The following is a 21,083-nucleotide window of genomic DNA, read 5'->3' on the forward strand; positions in this document are numbered from 1 at the left end:
CGCCGCCCCCTGGTTAAAAAGTTTGAGGGCCCCCGATAAGCCCTGGGCCCTCCAACTGCCCCAGGGGTGCCCGAGTCATCAGGTGCTCCAGTGACAGCTGATGGCTCTGACCTGCCCGCTCAGAACTGCCAGCCCCAGGCGGGAGCCCTGCCCCGTGCTCCTGAAGAGCAGACCTGCAGCAGATTCAGACCCGTGCCCCGGTGCGGCACTCCCCAGGCGCAGCGCCGCTGGGGCCGCGACCCGCCCCCGCCGCCCCGCTGCTCCCGCAGCCCCGCAGGGCTCGGGCGCTGCCGCCGGCGGCCGGAGGCGCAGCGGCTGCCCCCGCCGTGGGCCCGCAGCGGCGGCCGTGCCGCGGCCACCCCGCGCCGTGCCGCGCCGGGACCCGGGTCCCTCCCTCGCCCGTAGGACCTGCAGCGGCAGGAGCCGCTTGCGGCGCCCGGGCACGCACTGCTGCGGGGCGCTGCCGTGCGGCGGCTGCGGGGGGCGAGGCGGGGGTGCCGCCCCGCGGCCGCCGCGTCGGGCCCTACATCAGCGCGCCGTGCCCGGGGGCGGCCCCGCGGAGGGCGCTTGGGGGGCGGGCGGCCGGAGCCCCCCCGGTGCCGGCGCCGGCGCCCTGCGCTCCCCGCCGCGGGGCGGCGCCCCCCTGCCCCGGCCTGCCCCAGCCCCGCGGGAGGCGGCGGCCGGTGCCCCGGGGCGCGGCGTGCCGCGCGCTGCCTGCCGTGACGGGCCCGTTGCGCGGCGGCGCGATTGGCTGTCCCAGGCCGGCGGGGCCGGCGCAGCCGGGGCGGGAGCACGGGGCGGCGGCGCGGGGCGGCACAGCGCGCTCCCCGACGGCGGCGGCGGTGGGCGCGGGGCAGCTCGGCCCCCGGACGGGCGCGGCCCCGCCGACGGCGCCCCGCGTGCCGCCCCCCCCGCCCCCGGCTCGTGCCTTGCGCAGCGGGGCCCGCGTCCCCGGGGGTGCGATGCCGACGGAGCTGTCCCGGGCCGCGGGAATGCACGGCATCTCCGACCTCCGCTCCGCCCTCACCCTGCGGCTCCTCAGCAAGGGGCCCGAGTACCTGCGCCGGCAGATGGAGGCGGGCAGCCCGGGCAGGCGGAGCGCCGTGGAGAGGCTGGCAGCCGACAAGGCCAAGTACGTGAAAAGCCGGCAGGTCATCGGCACCCGGCAGGAGCCCGTCACCGCGCTGAGCTCGGCCTCGGAGAGCAGCGGCGAGACCTGCTCGGTGGAGAGCAGAACGCGCCGCGGGGGCTTCGGCGGAGGGGAGGGCGCGGAGCCCCCGGCGCTGGCCGAGCCCGCGTGCCCCTGCCGGCCCCCCCTGCAGCGCGGCCCCCCCATAGCCAGGCGCGGCACCCCCAAGAGGCAGATGCGGCCCGATTCCCTGGTGATCTACCGCCAGAAATGCGAGTTTGGGAGAGGTCAAAGCCAGGACAGCTCACGGGGGAGCTTGGTGAGGAGGATCTTCCAAGGGCCCGTAAAGGAGAAGCAGCTGGCTTCCCCCGAGATGCCCGGAGTCATGGAGGACACTGTGGCCACCGAGAGCAGAGAGCCTCTCGCAGCGCAAGGCGGTGACCGCGAGCTGAGCAGCCACGGCAGAGCGGAGCAAACTGTCCCTGTGAGCGCTGGAGCCCCAGCGGTGCGTACAAAAGAGCATGAGAGACCCCCAACGCTAGGTCTGCCTCCTGAGGAGGTCAAGGAGGTGAAGAGGAGAGGTCTCCACCGCTCCCAGTCGGACATCAGCTCTCGCTACTCCAAGTCCTTCTCCGAGTTTGATACGTTTTTCAAGTACTGTGGCCTGGACCAGGAGGTCATTGAGGATCTCGGGAGAGAGAACTTCTCCGTGGTGTCTGACAACGTCTCCTTCAAGATCCGCAGCATCAGTGTGGCAACCTCCGAGAGCGACTTCACGAGGCACAGCGGGGACGAGGGGCTGCTGGAGGACGAACTCACAGAGCAGGTCCCGAGCAGCACCTCTGTGATCGAGCGCAACGCTCGGATAATCAAATGGCTGTACACGTGTAAGAAAGCCAGGGAGACTAGTAAGGTGATCCAGGAACTGGCATGATGGCTTCTTTCAGCGTGCATTGCAGCCTCGTGAGCTCAAGGTGTGTGCAAAGCCTTGCCCTGTCGATTTATGTATTTCTCTTTCCTCTTTAGCGAGTGGTTGGCTTTTCTTAGCTTATTCTAGTCTTTTCATGAAGGGCTGAAGGAAAATGTGTTTTGTATACTACGTGTTCCAGGATGGCCTTTTCGGAAAGCAGAAATCCATGTCATTACAAAAAAACAAACAAATGGCTGCAGCTTCTCAGATTTAGATCAGACACCACCACCCCGAAATTAAAAAGTCAGTGTCTGTGAGGGATGTCTGTCCCTTGCAGATTCGTGCTCTGTAAATAGCTTGTTTTCTCTAATTTCTGCTGTGTAAGTGCTGGAAAAAACCCTTAGAAAAGTATTCAATCCTTAATTACAGTTGCATAGATAACAGGCTGAACTGATACTCTTGCTAACTAGGAGTACACCGCACTCACATGGTACTGCTGAAAGTAGGAGTACACCATGTTTATACTATACCATTCCAGTTTTCCCCTCCTTATTCTCCCTCACTCTCTCTCCCTTCCCCTTACACACAGGTACCCCCAAGTATCGGGAAAGCAAAGCTGAGTCAGCGCTCCTGCTAGCAATCTTATTTCCCCCACAGCTTTCTGTTGGGACCATAAAAATTTGTTCCAGGTGACTCCTTAGCATTTCACAGGCTTTAAGCTTTCTGTCCTGTTTGTCATGAATTTGGCTCCTCTGCAGTGGGTTTTGCTGTGCAGTTTGGCACTGGTGGCTGGAAATCGGTTGTGTGGTTTGCCTTGGTTAGAGGGGCACTTCACTGTTGTAACTGAAGATAATTAATACAAATGTGTGGCATTGAGGCTTGGAAATCAGTTACTTCACAGACAGAAGCATAACAAATTTAGCCCTGGTAAAAGCCTTTATCCTGGTTTTACTTGGCATCTGATCCTCTGAAAAAGAACTATATTCACGGAGCCTTTGGTATTGATGGTCTAGTAGGTAACAGGTTTTTCTCCTTCCAGTACCTGAAGCCCTTAGGATAAGTACCGCAGCTTACAGTGTGGTATTTTAAAATTGCATGAGTAGGTCTGGATAGGAAGGATTACATGTATATTTTCTGACAGTTTGTAATTGGTGCGTGAGAAGAACATCTTTCAGTGTAGATACAGCTGTTGGCAGAGCGTGTGGGCCTTACGAACGTGGAAGAGAAATGTAGTGCTTGAGCCTCTTTCCTATGTGGATATGGGGCTGTCACTCCCAGTTCCCTTCATCTATGTAATGCAAAAATCAGTTTACTTACTTGAAATCACTTTTACTTATGTGAAATTTGGATCACTTTTAAAATTTAAATTTTTCTCAAAAGCCTCTTTTCTTCCTGCAGGTTGAGGGAGGAGGAAGGGAAAGAGAGAGACATTTTCACACAAACATTTCAAGCCCTTGTAGATAAGAACGGTTGTCAGGTATCTGGCTGACAGCTTAAAGAAGTGTTGTTATGTGACAAAACCTTCCCCAAATTACCTTAGAGAGAAGAAAGGGCTCCCTTGAGCTAATAATTTCTCCTTGCTCATCTTTCTGTGATAAAAAGCCAGGCAGATACACAAAACAAAATGATGCAGGTGGCAGTTTGTGAAGTTCATTGTAGCTGCTGGCCTTGCTAAGCACAGAGGATGACGGGCAGATTTCACTGCAAGTGGGAGCCATGTAACAAAAACACCCCTATTTCCATGAAGGGAAATGAAATAAAAGCCTGTTTGCTCCTGAATGCCCTTGCTGGGAGTAGGGTCCAGGGCCAGAACCATGGTTGTCACCACAGAGCCTGTTCTTAAGGGAGTAGCTGACCCATACCCCATCCATTTCATCCATTTGCATGGTGCTAAGTGTGTTCAGTGCTGCAGCTGAGACAGGAGATGCTGGTGACTACCCCAGGGAGCAATTTGCAGAGGTGCTTCACCATGGCAAAGGCAAGGGAAGGAGGGGGAGAACCCTTTTCCAGGGGCTGAGCCGGTGTAACCTCACATGGACTTGGTCAATGGCTTATTTTTTAACAAATAATTTTTAACAAACTGAGACAAAATGACAGTTCATAGCAAATAGCCTAACAGGGTGGTGAAAAGACCTCGTGAAGTAAACAGCAAGTTTGTTCAAGTCTGGTCGTTCTGCAATAATTTTAATACCTAGAGCAAGGGGGTACTTCACACTGGCAGATATTTCCTTTGGCACCAAAATTTTTGGCAGCCTAGGAAACACCAATCCGTAGGGTCCATATTATAAATCTAATTTTAATCATACTAGGGCTGACTCTTCAGCTGACAGACCTCAACAGTAGGGCTATGATTGCTTCCAGGGTAGTTTCTGAGAACTGAGAACATACTTACTATTTAGGCCACAGAACCAGAAAGTTTGGGAAAGTCAGCCTAAAACACCTGTATGCAGCACCTAGAATAAAGGACAAGAGTCATCGAGAGCTACCATAGGTTAAATATTACCTTTACTGGGCAGAATTTAAGCTGAGAGTTGTTACCACTACATGATTGCAAGATAAGTCCTGATCAAATGATCATCTTTTCTTTTAGTCCTACACTTTCTCTGACAAGGCAGCATCAAGTTAGGTATCTGTGTGTTTTCACTCTATCCATATATTTGGTTCTGATTAGTTTGCTTACTGGTTATTAATGGGCAGTGGACTCCTGTGCTGCATGAAGGAACGATGTGCTCTCCCTGGTGCTCCCAGGCACATCCTTGAAGGTTCCTGCTTTTACACAGAGGCTTGAACATTGTTGCACCTTCCTTGGAAAAAGAGGCAGAAACCTGTTTTCTTAAATCCAGCACTCATTATGTGTAAAACACCTTTCAAGAACTGCAGGGCTTTTATGAGCCAGTGATCATTCCATTCATATTTTATGTTCTCCATTTAATTTTTCATGAGCTCTCTGGGACCTGGCGGGGCACCATGTAAATAAAACAGCTATTTGAAGGATCAGGTTCAATTACACATTTCATCAGTATTGACTGCAGAGTCTGAGCATGGGTTGCGAGCTTCAGAAAACCAAGGTCCTCAGCAAGATGGGCATTGCTGCTTCTTGGTGGTATGTTACCTGGATTCACCTTTGCAGTTCAGCTCCTCTTGCTGTCAGTCCTGCTTGACTCTAAGGGGGCTTACACTGCATCCTCCTTCCTTGCTTGAATCGAGATTATTCAGCCTTCAGTTTCAGCACCATTCTTAAATGGATGTTGATTATTCAAGTGGAAATCTCCTGGGAGGGGAATTTACTACGTTGGCAGTAGCCATAAGCAGCTGAATAAAAGCTTTAAAGTATCACCTTAAGCTTGTCTGATGTGATAAATAATAAATGACACTTCTTTTCCTCTTTCTTCAGAATCGACTTGGAAGTTGAACAAAACCAGACACAGGAAGAAATCCTTCCCTCATCTGGCTCATGACTACTTTGGCCAAGTTTAGTGTTTTATTATTGCCTCCTACCCTCGCTTCCATCCCTGGCAGCCTCACTCTTGTCAGAAGCACAGTGGTGCCCAAGAGTGTGATGACAAGTGGAGACTGTGAACTGTGTCCCAGCAAGGCAGCGGGAAATGAAAGCTGCTGGAAGAGTGAAGCCTGGCAGCACCTGCCATCCCCGAGAATATTCAGCATCAGCTCACTGCCCCAGGATGCCATTCTGGGCTGTGACAGAAGGTCTGTGTTGTGCACCCATCTCTTTCCAGCAATGAATTTGTTGACAGGGATGGGGGGAGAAAGCAGGAATGAAGTGGCAATGACCTCTGGGTCAGGCATTTCCTTGCAGGCAGACAGGCTCCACCTGGGCGTTCAAAGGCTCTGGCTTACCAGAGCTGTTTGACTAGGGCTCATCCTGACATCATTAGATGTTATTTGCCTGGCTGGGGAGGACTAACTGTGGCAGCTTTATCTCAGATACTTAGCAAAGATGTTGTAAGCTAAATCCCTGCCAAGTCTCTCTTTCTCTGAGGGTATTAAAGCCAAAGTGGAGTACCTTGTATCCATCTAGTTTGCTCTGCAACACGTGTGCTCGGCCTGTGGGGAGGAATAGCGTTTAAAACCTTGCGCAAAATGTTTTCAGGAGCATGGTTCCAAGAAACAGGTAGTCAGAACTGAGGGAGGGTTTTGCATTGTTACTGCCTTGCTGCAGAATGGTACCGTTCACATGTTCATAAGCTCCTCCACTTTGTTTGCAGTATGGGTCCGGCTCTGACATTGCAAATGTTTGGCAGCTTGTGGTTTAACACTTTTAATTTTATGCACTGTGAGTGAGCAGTGGGCTTATGGAATCATATTAGGAATCTCTGTCCCGGGGTATGTAAGGCCACGCTGCCCTAGCATGGGTCTGCAGTAGGGCTGTGCTTGGGATGTGCAGGATGGCATCCCTGTGCTGCAAGGCAAGAAGGCATGTTAGGGTGCATCTGTGCCAGGTACGTGTCCTGATGGGGTGAGACACCCATATCAGACAGCACCTTACTCAGTATCATCAATAAAATGCTTAATTTGGACTGGCCGAGCTAAATACATTTTAAAAGCTGATCAAAAGTACTTTGGATCATCACTGCAGTGAATGAGGCCTCTACAATAACTCATGGAATTTGATGGCTGTGCCTCAGACACTTACCCCAATCTGTCATTGCTCATGAGAAAATGTCTTGCACCAAAGCATTTCTTTGCGGACATTGCAAATCACAAAAAAACAAATAAACAAACAAAAACCAATCAACAAAAAACCCCACAAACTACCAAAGCCAAAGCCAGTTCCCCTTTCAGTTGCACCAATGCCCATCTGTGAAAGGTGCCCCGCTGGCGTAATAGTGTCTTGACCTGGTCCTGCACGGGTTAAAAGTTTACTTTGTGTTACCATGGATGTGGTGTCCTGGTGTCCAGCTTACCTGGCTGTCAAACCATCCAGAAACACCAGCTTTTATCGTTCACATTCCTCCTACCCACACCACAGCAGCTCCTGCCGCTGCCTCTCCTGGCCCAGGACAGCTGCCAGCCCAGCCGGGTGGATGCCAAGCTCAAGTGAGCACTTGAGCTGCGTTTCTCAAGTGTTTGCTACTCTCAGTAAATACATCTGGAGGAGCAGAAAGGGCAAGGGTGAGCGTCGAGGATTCAATAAAACATTGGTGGTAGGAGGAACAGTTGCCTATTTTAACCTAAGCCAACATTGTGCACTGGAAGAGTTGCCCTTGTAGCACTCACCACCAGTGTAGTTGACATCAGTTAAATTCACAGCAAGATCACCTGGGTTACATTTCTGTATGTTTTAAATGTGCCTGTCAGTCCCTGGATGGTTCTCAGTTACAGCAAGGGTTTGGGAATGTAGGACATTTGTCTTTGTTTTCTAGTGTTATGTACTAAGCTCTACATGTCTGAAGTTGTTGAGATAGATAACAATTCCAGATAAAAGAATTGTTGAACCTGCTTTCCACTTGGCAGAAAACGAAATAGTTTCACAGAATCACAGAATGGTCAGGGTCAGAAGGCACCTCTGGAGATCATCTAGTCCAACGCCCTGCTAAAGCAGGGTCACCCACAGCAGGTTGCACAGAATTGTGCCCAGGCAGGTTTTGAATGTCTCCAGAGAAGGAGACTCCACAGCCCCTCTGGGCAGCCTGTGCCAGGGCTCTGGCACCCTCAAAGGAAAGAAGTTCTTCCTCATATTCAGGTGGAACTCCCTGTGTTGCAGTTTGTGCCCATTGCCCCTTGTCCTGTCACTGGGCACCACTGAAAAGAGCCCGGCCCCATCCTCTTGACACTCGCCCTTAAGATATTTGTAGACATTGGTAAGCTCCCCTCTCAGTCTCCTCCAGGCTAAACAGGCCCAGCTCGCTCAGCCTTCCCTCATAAGGGAGATGCTCCAGCTCCAACATCACCTTCGTAGCCCTCCGCTGGGCTCTGTCCAGTAGTTCCTTGCCTCTCCTTGCATGAGTGAGCTTCTGCAAACTTACAGGGAAGGTAGTACATAGGTATATTTTCATTAAATAATGAAATTTTCATGTGTATTTGTTACATTATTATTAAAGGATGATTCTCAGAAAACTCGAACCCAAGATGCTGCTAATGTAAGATTTATGCGCTTTTTAAGGTGAAGGTTTTTAAGGGATACAGTCTAGGTTTATTAATCAGCAGCATAATCTGAGGTATCTGTTCTTTTCATGCTCACTTTGCAAGGTGCTGTACCACAGAAATATTTATATGCATTTGTCAGAGCTAAGGACTACTTTTCTTTGAAAATACCGACTTCTTTTCTTTGAAAATATGACTGTAGACAGCTCAAAGTGCAGGAAAAAATCTTTTGCATTACAAATCAGTGCCTCACCGCAGGAGAATTATTTTGGTTTGGTTTGAAGGAAATTTTTTGTTTCATTTTCAAACTCAGTTTGTTTTTGCTCTTTTAGTTAAGCAGCTCTCAAAAGTTAAGGTGAAAGATGCGTTGGTCATGAGTTTTCAATGTTCGGAAGGAACAGGTTTAATTTGCTTGAAAGTTCTAAACATCAGCCTTTCTCAACATTGATGAAGGTTTTATGGCAGAGGTTAATGAAATCAGAACTGGCCCCATTCTGAATATTTTTTTAATCTCCCTTTTTGTCTTTATGAACAGTTCAGTGGGGTTGTGGTGACTTTCCACACTGTTATGTGGCAAAATTTCCCTGGCTTTGTTCAAACTCTGATAGAAATCCCAAGCTCTCCCAGGTATCATTTACTTCAGAGATGATGTGGACCTATTTAAGATCTTTCCTTGATAAGTCACAGATTCCCTTTATTTAATAATACCTTCTGGGTAAGCTAATAACCTACCTATTCCAGTATGCCAGAACAACAGTAGATGACAGTCCTTCCTCCATACATCTTGGGAATGGGTAATTCGCTGCTTTTTACAAAGACTGGGAGCTCTGGGCTTCATTCAGCTCCTGTTACTGTTACATGTAAAAGCTTTTCCTTCCTTCTGCTGGGTCTTTAGTCATGTCCCTCAAAGTGAGAAAAACCTGCTGATGTTAGTCACCACCTATCTATTTCCCAAAAAAACTCTCAAGATATTTTTTTTTTTTTTTTACTATTTGATTATGAAAGACATGCTTTGGAAACAATGGGATTTTTCAGCTTTACTGTGGTAAAGCGATCCTTTGCGGTATGAACAGAAGTTCTAACAACAGAGCTGGGTTTCCACTCTTTTGGGAAACCCAAAACTGGGGCTGAGGGCAAAGGCAAGTCATAAATTGAATTATTTTGCTTGACTACAACTATGTAAACTAAAATAGTCAAATGGGGTGCAAGCGTGCAGTGCTAACTGCTACTTGCACCCAAGTGTTTCTGTTGCTCCAGTGCTGTGACAAGGGGCAACGTCCACGGCTGTAGTGGAACAGGCAGAAGGTACAAAGTCTGGGATTTATGGCCTGGAAGCAAGTATTTGCAGTAAAGGTATCAGATAGAGACTGTAATCTTTGCAATATATTGTAAATATTACTGTACAGAAATCTATAAGTAAGAAATACAAATTGTTCTATAATATGTATATTACTTTTCTAAGGTATATAAGCCCTCATGTTTTGTGAAACTGGCCAAATATTGCATCGATGGGGATTAAGCAGAAACTCTCTGGGGAGCAGATTGTCCTGTCATTGACTCCTGTTTCTTGCGTCTACTTTTGAAACCTTTGAAATGGAGTACCGGTCAGATCTGGTATGGATGGTTTTTGCTATGTTTATGCTATGTTTTGCTATGAAAGAACCTATGTTCTATTGAATGCATACAAATAAAACTACCACTCTGAAAGCTAATGTTTTTTTTGAAAAAGTATGCTTTTATGTTGCTGTCCCCATTAGGGTACTATTATTTTAAAATTAGAATCCCATTAGAGAATTAATTTCTCTGTGAGTGAGGCTGATAAGTAGACTATGAACATCTGAAAGCGCAGTGCTTCCCTGGGCCATACCCAGACCCCTGGCTGAGAGCTTAGGCAGGGAATCTTGTAAGGAGATGGCATAACAACTTAGCTCTCAGTAGCAGTAAATTTGAAATATGTGAGGCTAGGGCTGTTCCACAGTATTCTAATATTTTTCATTTCAGAATATGGCTGAAAAGATAGACAGTTTATTTCTGAAGGGTAGTATTTTTTTCCAGACTTTAGTATTATATTTGGTTTTACTCACTGTCAAAAGCTACAGTGTGCTGCAGGCAATACCACATTTATCACAGCCAGTGTCCAAAGCGGCAGGGAGTTTGAAGTTCTGCTTGGAAAAAACATTATCTCCAGAATCTTTTTAACAAGCTGTTGTTCAACTGGATTCCATAGGAAGAATTTAGTATATGGTGCTACTCCCCGTGCATGGATTTTGTGAAGAAAGCAGCAGAAATAATGGTTGCATACAGTGAGCTTTTACCAGAGACCCATGCACTCCAGTTGGTATATCCAACATTTTGGTATGGTCTAACCTGCTCAGACACAAGTCTTTCACTGGCCAGCATTTGAACACAACTGGAGGCAGACCTAACTGACACTTGCTGTGCAGATTAGGCTCTTCCAAAAACCACAAGAGCAACTTTATAATCATTGACATGTAGCCTTACCTACACAAGCCCTGGTTGACCGGTGTCAGTGCAAGACACAAAGCAAGTCTGGAAAGGGCTGGCAATTTGTGCATCCCCCTTTCTATGGAGGTTAATCTGCCATAGCAAGCCTTTGCTGCTACTGCTGCCTTAGAGAGGAAGGAGCCATTGTAGCCTGTTAATAACCTTGGGCTACTTCCCAGCTTAGCATTTAAAAACATTGTTCTTAAGTAATTTTTCACATAGCACCTTTGTCCCGCATTTTATGAAGTCCAGTGGATTTCTTCCAGAAATAAGGATTTGCATCTCCTGTTCTTGGACTCTCTGGTGTAAGCAACCTCTTAAAGTCCACAGCTTACTGATTCACTGCTGCTCTTTTGATTCATCTCTGGGTAACAAATAGGTGTTGGAAAGAAACTCCGCAAAGATATAGTAGCTGGAAAAGGCCTGTTTTGTAGATGTTGGTGCATTCTGAACACAGAACTGCAAAAGTACTTAGGAGCTCCAAGAGATTTTGACAAAGAACAGTCTATATCAACAGCAAACAAATATGCAAATACAGGGCCTAGGTTTACCCTGCAGATAGATGCCTCCAAATTTTGGGGAGGTTTATTGATTGGCTCGTATTTATCCTGGATTTGTCCTGCTGAACTAAAGGGGACTATATCAATTCACTTAAATGGAGTGTTGCAGAAGGAGGAGGTAGGTGCACCATCCCTGGAATTAAAATAGGTTTAGAAAGTTCGTTTCTCATTTGCTCAGCAACTTAGCCCAGGGAGATTGCCATGACAAAAGGTGTTGAGGATTTTCATTGTTTACACTTGCAAATGAAGCTGGTAATATACCAGAAAAGCAAACAGTGTCGGAGAAAAACAATATCCAGATCAAAGTCAGCTACATATATCCATTTCCAGAAATCAGTCTAGCTACTGAAAGAACCCAGAATCCTGCAGAATTAGTTTGCACATTTGTAGGGGAGTTGGGTTGACACAGCAATTAATATGATTAAAAAGATCTAAGGGCTTTGATTGTTTGGGTTTCACAGTTCACCTCAATGATCAACAGCCCCACAGGACCACCAATTTTATGTTCTTTTTCATAGGCCCTAGCAAGAACCAGAGGGTAGCAATCATCAACAGTTACCCACAAAACCACATGATTATTTGTCAGGAGATGATGAACCTAAGACAGTGCTGAACCAGCCAGAGCCAAGATTTAGACTCATGTACAAAGAAGCAGGCACAGCTGAGCACACTAAGGGGAATGCTGCTCTTCCTCCTTCTTGTCAACGCAACCTCTTCTTACATCACTATTTTACTCAATGGTGAGTAGGAAATCTTAGCCACTTCCATGGCTATTCAATCATTTGAATTGCTCATCCTACACCCTCTCTGACAGTCCCTTTCTGTGTTTACATTTCCAATGAACTCATTCATGTGCCCACCATGTTACACAAGGCACTACTATATCTATCCTCATTCCTGTACAGGTTTTTTTTTCAGAATAATGTTTGAAGTTAGGTTTTACATCCCTCTGTTAACACCTATCTGTCCCTACCCCAAGGAAACTAAAAACTAAACATGCAAATAGAATAGAGACCAGCTCTCCAGTCCTTTTTAATGTACATAGCTCTTCCTGCAAAATTTAGCATTTAGTTTTTCATTGTTTTGCTCTTTGATACTTGTTTGTGACATGATCCTTGGCTTGGTTTAAGTCTTCTAGATTACAAGATTCTCTGAGCCGTGGTGTGACACTTTATTTGTCTGCAGAGAGCTCTGAGCACAACTACTGCAAAATCAAACCCAGATCACAAACTTTTTCATGGTGAAGTATAGCTTAAACCTTCTAGGAACTTCAGTGTGGCCAAATAAAAAAGAGCATCAGGGCAGTAAAATTAAATTGGGCAAGCATTGCAGCAACAGGACTGAAAAAAGAAACGCACCTGAAGCAGTTCTGTGTTGGACCCAACACAGCGAGATATCTCTTGGACTTGTTGGAAAGGTGCAGCTCGCCCCTCATTTCTGGAGGACCACCCTTCACTCTACATGTATTTTCTGCAGGAAAGTAAATTTAAGAAGCAGTTTATCACACACAAAAGTCAACCAATATCAAATGTTGATGTAGTCTATTGCGTTCACCTGAAAACAGAAGCTGAGGTGACTCTCCAGGCACCTACTGGGTTTAAGAGCTCCTCCAGAGCTGCCTCCATCTGCTCTGATGGCAGTGAGAACAGGTCTCCATTCTTTCTCCCTGTTACAGAAAAGGATTCAATTCCTTGATGTCAATTACTATAAAGAGGCTGAAATTGTGTAATTTGTGAGAGCAGACCTTCAGTGTAACCTTCCAAAACAGACTGATAGTCTGGCAGGTCCAATTTTCTTGAATTTTCAGTTATTTCGGTCATATAACTTTACTACCCTACTATTGTTGGAAGAAAGACCATCTCATTCCTCCAGAGCACATGACATTCATAGATCATCTTATATGCTCTAAAACCGTTGTGAAAACAAAGTGATGGGATGGTAAGAGGACTTCCACTCTACCTGCTGATACAAAGTCTTATCAAGCATTATCGAACAGGATGGCTTTCTTCCATGGCCACTTTGTCTAAAATCTCCATTTACAGCTACCCGTGCCTGATCTCAAACTATCACAAATAAATCCTGCTGGTGTTCAAGTATTTACAAAATAAATCAGTGTGTTTTGTATTATGTTAGCATCTTGTCCTACCTGAGGACAGAGGCCTATATTAGCAACAGTCCTCATATGTAAACCATCTGTACAAATGCTGGAGTATGTAAAAATCTAACTGCTGATTAACCCACAGTACATAGGACAATCTGGCAGATTTCTTATGGAAAAGAATGAATATAGTGCAATAAAAAATTGTGTCCTACAAAATTCAAGGAAACAAGGAAAAAGAATTTGGGGGAATGTTTAATTCCTGGAGTTACACAATTTGATGTATTTTCTGTCTTTCTTTCATCATGTGCATAACATGTAAATCCCACACTCTAAATACTTACCCATACACTCAAATAAAGCAAACATGAAAAAAAGCTTCCAAAGTTATCAGCACACTTTCTTCAAAATACCAAAAAAAATGCATTTACAGCACGTCTAATGGTTTAGCAGAGCTGGCAAGATCTGGGGACACTGCAGGAAATTGCAAAAGGGATGATTCCTTACAGAGTCAAACTCAGATTCTGCCCGCAGTTGGGAGGCACAGGGAACTGTGTTGTTTTAATTACAAGTACGGATTTAAATCTATTTATATTACTTTAACTGTAAAATAAAATTGATTCAAAAGCTTTGCAAACCTCCACGTGCACAACTGTACTTCAGCAATCCTCTCTGCTCAGTTCAAGTCAACTTGCCACAGTTTTTAGCTGAACAGAAAGCCAGCTGAAAAGATTTGAAACTCTGAAACGTTCATTTAGCTGAGATGTGTCCATGGAATGAGACCCTGCTATCAAATGTGATGGCCTTGCCGTTGAGCTAGTTACCATCTGTCAGCTGCAGATCTAGCCTCTGAAGTGTGCCGAAGTGCAAAATAAAACACCCCAACCACCTCCAGTCCTGCCTCAGTGACTGAGCGCTTCCCCTTACTGGGCATCCTCTCAGGTATTGTCCCATCCATGTGGCAGGAGGCGACGAAGGAGTGGGAACTGCTGTGAGAGAAGGCCTGCTAGAGAGAAGGGTGGTTGACCTGGACCCTAAAATCGCTCACTAGAGCTCATCCTCTCAGTAATAGCTACCAGTAAGTTCGAGGACCTGTTTTTTTCATCTAAGTGAATGCTCTGCCATTCCAAAAAATCCTGTATTTGCCCTTCTAAATAGATTGCAAATATATATTACCAGATTGAGTCCAGCTTAAAATGATTTAGCTCATTCTTAAACTAAAACAAACACTTACCAGATTCCTGTACTTGTTCTCTATTGATTTTTCTCAACTTTCTTCCATGTATATATCTTTTCAAGGTATATCTAGGTATATTTCTTTTCAAAGAAAACCTTTTCATAGTTCTATAAACAAAGTTATGATCAAGATCAAAAATGTCTGAACATTTAGGACTGTTCAGTTATTGAATCTGGGCAAGAAACAGAAGGACACCAGTTTTCCACTTTACATTTTGCTTCAAGCCTGGCCTTCATCCAAGTTCACGGTTCGGTGGAGGAGGCAGAAGTGCTGCAAGGAGTTTACAGTTTGTGGTGTGTCTGGCCACGGGTACGTGCTGTGTTTGGTGGTAGGTGTATAGTAGGTAGCATTATAAGGTCTGCAAAATGACTGCAAAACATAAACATTGCCCAGTATAAATACTCCCATTACTAAGAACCCTGTGATAGCAATTTCCTGCAGCCTGCACAGCCTCCCGTGGAGCTCCTCTTTGTTGTGACTAACCTCAAAGACAGAGCTGGAGACAAGCCGATGGTGTCTGCACAGTCAGGATTACACCTTTGCCACTGTGACCAAGGATGAAACATAAAGCAAAGACAACAAATTCCATCAGAGCAGGAAGTAAACACAGGCGGTTCTGAATGAAATAAAATGGGATGGTGCAATGGAAACATCAAAATATTCACACGTAAATGGATGCATTCCAAAGGAAGAGGTGTGCTGGATAGCAACAAATCCATCAGAACTAAGAGCAAAGTAGCTAAACAAGGAGGTGAAAATGAAATCAGTTCAAGGAGGATTCTCAAAAAATTAAACACACAAGGAATGAGGTGAACTGGAAAAGCTCCCAGACTGTGGAAAGAAGATGTAGCTATGATGATGGAGTTTTCAGTTGTGTGGAGGGTGCAAGAAAAAATCATCAGAAATAAAGTGAAAGATCGTGTAGACTATTTAGGTTCCTTATAGTTGGGATGGGTCTGCTGTTCTGTGCGAGTCTGATGAGCTTCAAAGGCAAAACAAAGCTGATGTGAGAATGATTTTAATGAAGTCGTAGGGACTAGATGCTGACATACACAATGCTTTGCTTTTCAGGCTCAAAGATTCTCATTGTGCTTAATGAAGTAATCAATTAAGTATTGGTAGTAATTGCAGCTAGAAAGAGCCATGTACACTGCAGTCAAGAAGAGGGGGTGCCAAGATATTTGGTAATAGCTTGAGCCGTTTGAAATGGTGTAACATTTCAAAAGCACTCACAACCTGCCTGAGTCATAATTCTCTTTATCAGAGGTATCTCAGAGCCAGTTTTACAAACAGCTGCTGGTACTAAGGGTTCAGCCACATGACTCAGCTATGGCAGCCGAACCTGCCAGCACTTGTCCTGTGAGCTGCTGTGACTGTCCAGGTGCGTGCTCCTACCCTGCTCCAAATGAGAGGTGATGCAGCCTAGCCTGTAGGTAGCTTTGCTATGGGGGCAGGCTAACACAAACAGTATCCAGCAGCATGATACAGCTCACCTAATTTTAACCCCTGAACAGGTCCCTCTGCAGTCGGTGAGTCATCCCATCTTTAGATAGATGTGGGTACAACGAATGAATCACCTCTGGAGATGCCTGTATTTCACTACTGATTACAGAGGGGGACTAGATGACTAGTTTAGGCTAGACTACTAACCTTTGGCCAGTTAAACTTAGACAAGAGCAATCCCACCCTTAACTGATGTTCATAACATAACATTGTGAATGCAGTGTCCGTCTGAAGCCATAAAGTCTACTGGTCTTTTTAAGGAGGGGCTGTCATTTTTTTTCCATCCTTCATTGAGAAAAAACATTTCAGCCAGTGTTTCTGAAAATCCCCGCCCAGGTGTGGCTGGAGGAAGCTTCAGTTTGCTGAACCCCAAATTTGTCAAAACTGAAGTTCCCTGGAAGAAATGCAGAGCCAACATGGTCATTGGCAGGAAGTCCCAGTGTGGCTGGCTAAGGACATCAGGTGCCCCCAGGCTGGGAAATGTGGCTTCACAGTGGTACCCTAACATTGAGAGAAAGTATAAAATGTGTGCTTGCTTCTTTAAATAAGGCAAGTAAGTTAAAGATAAACTTAACATTTGGCATATTAATTAACTTCCGTGCAGTGTGGCTGTCTAGAACAAGTTCTCCATTGTCTGCTCCATTCAGTCTCTTTTCTTAAGTTATTTTAAACTTTCAACCTGCAGGTTAAAGTGGTGCTAACTGAGCCGTGGTGACATTTGGTATATCCCCTTGATGGAGAGCAACACAGAAGACAAACCTGGAAAATCAAGAGGTGTGCTCCTATTTCAGAAAAAAAGCTGTGTCTTAAGCCAAAAAATTAGAGCACATGCTGGAAAGGCAAAGAAAAGCAAGTCAAGGATTGATTACAACTGCTTTTGTATTTTTTCAGAATGAAAGAGGAAAGAGCAGCTCATGAAAACAATAGCAAAGGTGTTGAAAATCAGTGGGGGAAGGACGTGTGAGTCATCAGTGTACATAAATCTAAATATCTAAACGGTAAGTCTAGTCAAAAAATTTCCAACAAAAATATTTCACAATGAAACCTGAGTTTTTCACAAAAGTAGTGAAAAAATCCCTCCCCCCCCCCCCCCCCCAAAAAAAAAATAATATTCAGCTTTCCAACAAAATTATAAATCTGTGAAAATCAATGTATTCTTGCCAGGAAGAACAACCACAGGTCAAAACAAAACATCATATACATAGCAGAAGAAGCAGTATGCCTAGAGCATCTGGCACGCACAGAAATAGGCTCATTTTCAGTTGTTTTTTGGGTTGGGTTTTTTTTGGGGGGGGTGAATCATGGAAAAGTTGAGTGTAATTAATCATTACTTGTTCAGCTGAACTGTAAGGAGGAAGGAATAGTTTGGAAGTGCATTCAATGTGTAACAACCATTTTTTTTGTTATAGGTAAGGGCCAGAACTGCTGTGATGAGTTTTAGAGGGCTCTCATTATACCATTAATTCAAAATATTCTGTACTAGCACTACTGAGTGTAGGCACTGTACCCTCTTAATCTTAGAATTTCAATATATACACACACTTTCTGAAGTGTGCTAAAGTTTAATATTTGTTACCATTCCAGTCAGCCAAATACGCTATAGGCCATTAGAGTGCTATATAAAGATTCATTACTTCTTCTGGAAAAAATGTACACGCTTATTTCAGTGGTAATGCACTGAAAAGGAAGCTTTCATTTTAACTCTAAAATTGGATGATATCTTAATATGTGAATGTACAACTACTGTAGCTGTTAATGTGTAACTAAGTGTTCAGATACTTTGGAACAACAGTTTGAGTCTTTTCGTAGTTTTCACAGTTGTGCTACCCTCAAAAACTTGTGATTTACATGTGCTGTGAAAAAACATTTTGTATTTAACATTATACAGTTTGAAGCAGAGAGGGAAGTAAAGGCAATTTCGCTTTTAGCTATCATTTTTTCTAGAGGTACAAGTCCTATCTCTAGATATCGCTTTATGCCTACTTTTATGAAAGCTAAGTCTGTCATGAAACATCACATCTTAAATCATCCAGGAACCCTTGTAACATCCTCTCAGATTATTATGCAATGCTATCTTTATTTTCCAGATGGAAAACTGAAGCAAAAAGAAATTACAATGCCATCAAAATGGAGAAATCACATGCTGATGCTAAAGGGAAAATTTGTTATCTCTGAAAGAGAACTATAAAGGAAAAACAGGGAAAAGACAAACCAAAAAAAGGAGACGGAATTGCAGGCAACATCAGGCTGAAATAAAAGTGGCTACAAAATAGAAATCCATAAAATACTTTTTAAAAAAGCCTATGACCTGTTGGTAGTTCAAGGGTGTCACATACCCAGCTGTCCTTCCTAAGAAACAATACTCTTCTAAAAGTCTTGCTTACATGCGTTTCATAAACCATTTAAGAACTAATTATTTTACACTTTGCTCCCAAATTTGTCCAGCCCCAGCAGTCTTGCCCCCTCATATCTGACCCTTGGATTTGTCATTGTGCTTATTATGAAAAAAAGGCTGCTCGCAAGGTTACACAACGCTCCCCAGGGCATACACTAGGCATACCTGAAACTCATGCCCTGTATTTGCCTGAGGTATTAGCTGCTCCTCCCATAAAGGGGCAGAGATTGCATCTGTTTGCAGATGAGATCTATATTATTGATTTGTAGCCATCAAGGTTCATGCAGATGCTGTTTGCTGAAACCCCAAGGCATAGTATGAACTGAGCACCAGAGAGACACCAACCAATTTTTCTTGCTTCTGCTATTTCCTTGCACTAGCACATATATCTTTTATTCTGACTTTCTGCTTTGGAGACACGTCTACATCGTATTTCATATAACTGTGTTTTGTATCCTGAGATTTTCCTTGCTTTTCTAAATACACTAGTCCTCCATACTCTAGCAGTCTGTCAAAGGTGATCAAAGAAGGAGCTGAGAGGAGATAGTTTAAAAGGGAATTGCTGATCAAAGGGATGGAAAAAACAGTTTGGTGAGAGATATGTGATATTATGTCATGAGAGGATTGGTAAAGAGGGAATAATGGTTATTTTATTATTAAAATAAAGTGCTGTAACAATAATAGGTTATTAAAAAGACTCTAATATCTCTTAATATTGTCTAATAAAAATTAACCGGTGACCTTCTGATAGCTTTTCAGCTCCTTTCCTCAGCTCTTCAGACCTAAGGGCTCTTTTCTCTTTGGCATACATTTAATCCTTTCTCTGAAGTCTCTTGAACTGGTTACTTCTGAAGATAAGATACTGGACTAAATGGATCAGTATTTTAATTTTATTTGCTTTAGAAAATCCACATGCTTTCTGTGGAAGAAAAAATGGCTAAATTGACAAGGATTAAAAACTGCGAAGGGCAAAACACGTAACTGGGATGACTTCCAGTATTTTTGTGAATCTACCAGGAAGCCGCCTACTTTGTACCAGGCTTTGTGCTGTGGGAAATGCACGCACACAGCTCAGATCCCAGTCAAAGCTGTAGGATGGTGCTCCCTGCACCAGCACAGGAATGCCTTCAAACCCCACGTCCCTAAGTGCCCACGCTGCTTGATACAGCACAAACACAAACCAATAATATATTCGCGGCAAAAGCAGCTTACATTCTAAGATATGTAAAAAAATGACAGGCAGCTACAGTAAAGACAACAAGCACAAGTTAAAACAAAGTCAACATTTTCAAAATACTGCTAGATATCTTGATCTATAGTTGGGCAACTTAATTACTCAACCACAGTCCTAATTAAAGGCATTAACAGTTGTGAAAGTTCTCTAATTCTGAAAGAAGAAAAAAAAGAGCTCACATTTTGTTGGTTAAATGTGAGTGTAGAACCAAACTTTTCAAAAGTGAACGGGGATTTTTAATGAATGTGATTCAGAAAGGCTAACTTCAGACATGTCTGACAGCTCAGTTCTGCAGAAATGCCGGATAGGAGCCCATCCCTTCTTGACAATGTGTCTCCTGTAGTTGGTAATGCCAAATTTTGAGAATTTTGCTTTGGATTCCTGATTATAAACATAGTATTTTAAAATATAGGCTCAACATGCTTCAGTATTTAGATTTCAGTGTAGGCTTTCACTGTTCTTTCAATGCTTCAATATTAGCAGTGCTGGAGGGAAAGTGCATTATATCACCAAATGCTTGTACGGATTTGAACCTAGCTTTCAAAATCAATAAGAGCACAGTTCACAATGACAAATCTTTCCAGTCTCTTTTTGATAAAGATTCACTCTTCTAAGAGATACAAGCACACAACAGAATTATGAAATACATCAACATTTCTCCTCTCTTCTTTCACTGTCTTTTTTGGGGGTGTTTTTTTGGCAGACCTGTTTGTAAACACACATCCCTCATCCGATTACTGATCTATCAACCAATAAAAAGTGAATAAATCTGAAAATGCTGGCAACAACCTGAAACATGAGACAGAGCTACAAATGAACTCTTTCCTTCTCCACAATTAGAAATACCATTCACTTTTTGGAGAGCAATATGAAAGAATAGATGAATACGCAGAATGGGAGGCAGACATATAAATAATTTTAAAACATGACTAATGTTCTGAATGATTTTATCATTAATTTATCATATCTCTTTCCATTCAGTTTTATGCGTCACCAATTAGGAGCAATTTCTCTTGAGAATTCCTCAGTGACATTCCTAAGGGACTTTCACCACTGTGAAAGAAGGACTTACAGACCAATTACACTATCATGGATTTCCCCTAATTAACACTGTCTGGTTAGCAATTAAAATGAATATCATGACACAAACATTTCTGGAGTTTGCAGACATTAATGATTTAATAATCATTGTGATACGTACAGCCATTTCCACATGTGTTTACATAACAGAAGCACCAAAGCTTGCTGAAGTGGAAGGTGATCAAAGTCATGTTCCTAATTAGGCAACAAGCCAAAGTGAAAGGACAAATTGATAAACTCTTCGCAGTATTGATATACCCCTTAAATACTAACTAATCACAGGATTATTGTTATGGAACACATCACACTGGCAAAACAATCAAAGCT

General features: G+C 44.2%; 1 protein-coding gene and 1 long non-coding RNA gene across 2 annotated transcripts; both read left to right on the forward strand.

The window, feature by feature from the left end:
• Window positions 1–875: 875 nt before the first annotated feature.
• Window positions 876–6,785, forward strand: FAM110C (family with sequence similarity 110 member C). Its single transcript, XM_037392434.1, has 2 exons — window positions 876–2,103; window positions 5,434–6,785. The coding sequence occupies exon 1, from the start codon at window positions 963–965 to the stop codon at window positions 2,061–2,063; it is 1,101 nt and encodes a 366-aa protein (XP_037248331.1). The 5' UTR covers window positions 876–962; the 3' UTR covers window positions 2,064–2,103; window positions 5,434–6,785.
• A 1,092-nt stretch (window positions 6,786–7,877) lies between these two features.
• Window positions 7,878–21,067, forward strand: LOC119150141. The gene is made up of 4 exons (XR_005104953.1): window positions 7,878–11,949; window positions 16,733–16,821; window positions 16,939–17,045; window positions 18,135–21,067. It is a non-coding gene; the product is annotated as an uncharacterized LOC119150141 (long non-coding RNA).
• Window positions 21,068–21,083: the final 16 nt, after the last annotated feature.

Source organism: Falco rusticolus, chromosome 6, assembly GCF_015220075.1.
Source record: "Falco rusticolus isolate bFalRus1 chromosome 6, bFalRus1.pri, whole genome shotgun sequence".
In the NCBI taxonomy this organism is placed as follows: Eukaryota; Metazoa; Chordata; class Aves; order Falconiformes; family Falconidae; genus Falco; species Falco rusticolus.